The 1,226-nt window shown below is 41.2% G+C and overlaps 1 protein-coding gene across 1 annotated transcript in view; it reads left to right on the forward strand.

The window, feature by feature from the left end:
* Positions 1 to 647, forward strand: part of slc16a10 (solute carrier family 16 member 10) — a 26,672-nt gene extending 26,025 nt beyond the window's left edge. Inside the window, exon 6 of the mRNA XM_008398542.2 lies at positions 231 to 647. Within this exon, the coding sequence (XP_008396764.1) occupies positions 231 to 460 (230 nt within the window). The 3' untranslated portion in view covers positions 461 to 647. The remainder of the gene's footprint in view (positions 1 to 230) is intronic.
* Positions 648 to 1,226: the final 579 nt, after the last annotated feature.

Here is a 1,226-nt window from a genome sequence, read left to right on the forward strand (position 1 = left end):
AAACTGTTAACCCTTCACTGTCATCGGTGGCCACTCTAACTAGCCTGAGCATTCACAGCAAGTTCCTCTGTGGGGAACTAACTGTAGCATAGAAGAAAGTAAGAAGGGTAATGTGTACACCAGGGTGATTGTTAAATTTTCTTTCTTTTCATTTCAATTTCCATTTTGCCATCTGAGGCTAAATTTGCTGCCATCTTTCCATCCATGTAACCTCCTGTTTTGTTTTGCAGGGTTCCTGAGGGACAAACTGGGCAGCTACGACATGGCCTTCTATCTGGCAGGCATCCCCCCGATCATTGGGGGGATCGTGTTGTGTCTTATACCATGGGTGGAGGCCAAGAACAGGAGGAAGCAAAAGAAGGAGGSCCTGAGCAAGGAGCAAGATGTCAGCCAGAAGATGATAGAGCTTGAGAAGGCTCAGGAAGATGCAAAAAACAAAAGAGGAGATTCTGTCCTCTAAGGCCTTTCCACTGCCGCCTCCCCCAAAACAAACTGAAAGAGACAATCATTGGGTCAGCCTGGGGTCAGTGCTGATCGGCAGTGTTAAAATGCTGTTCCTTTGTTTGGTTTTTTTAGCCTTCAGTATGATGGAATTCCAAAGCAATGCAACATATCAAAGGTAAAGTGTTTGAACTAATTTCAAGATAGACATGATCCTGATCTCTTTCCAGACAGTAGACCTCACTATAATGCTGCTCTTTCAGTCCTCAGTGTCTTTACCAAAACACAGAAGTCTTGTCTTGCAGCTTAACCTGCAGCTATAGCTGTAGCTGTAGCCATATAGCTCAAAACAAGCATTTAAAGGATTAAGCATGTTTACATTTAGCTTGCTTTTAGCTTTGTTTTACAGATGAATCAGCTTCAAGGATTCCTGCTTAACCACAATCCTAGTTTCAGTAAAGTTGGGTAAAACATAAAAAAAACAGAAAATAATGATTTACAAATTCTATTCAACCTMTATTCAATTGAGTTCACTACAAAGACAAGATATTTATTGATCAAACAGATAAACTTTGTTGTTTTTTGCAAATATTCACTTATTTGGAATTTGATTTGTTCAAACCCATTCCAAAAAAGTTGGGACAGTTTGAATGAAGCAGTAACACCTGCAGAATGTGGCTCGGTGTTGTCTATCTGGAACAACCAGGGACGTCCCTRAAAAAGACGTAGCTTGGACGGTACTACATGTTGCTCCAAAACCCGTATATAGCGCTCAGCATCAATGG

This window comes from Poecilia reticulata, linkage group LG21 (assembly GCF_000633615.1).
Source record: "Poecilia reticulata strain Guanapo linkage group LG21, Guppy_female_1.0+MT, whole genome shotgun sequence".
NCBI lineage: Eukaryota > Metazoa > Chordata > Actinopteri > Cyprinodontiformes > Poeciliidae > Poecilia > Poecilia reticulata.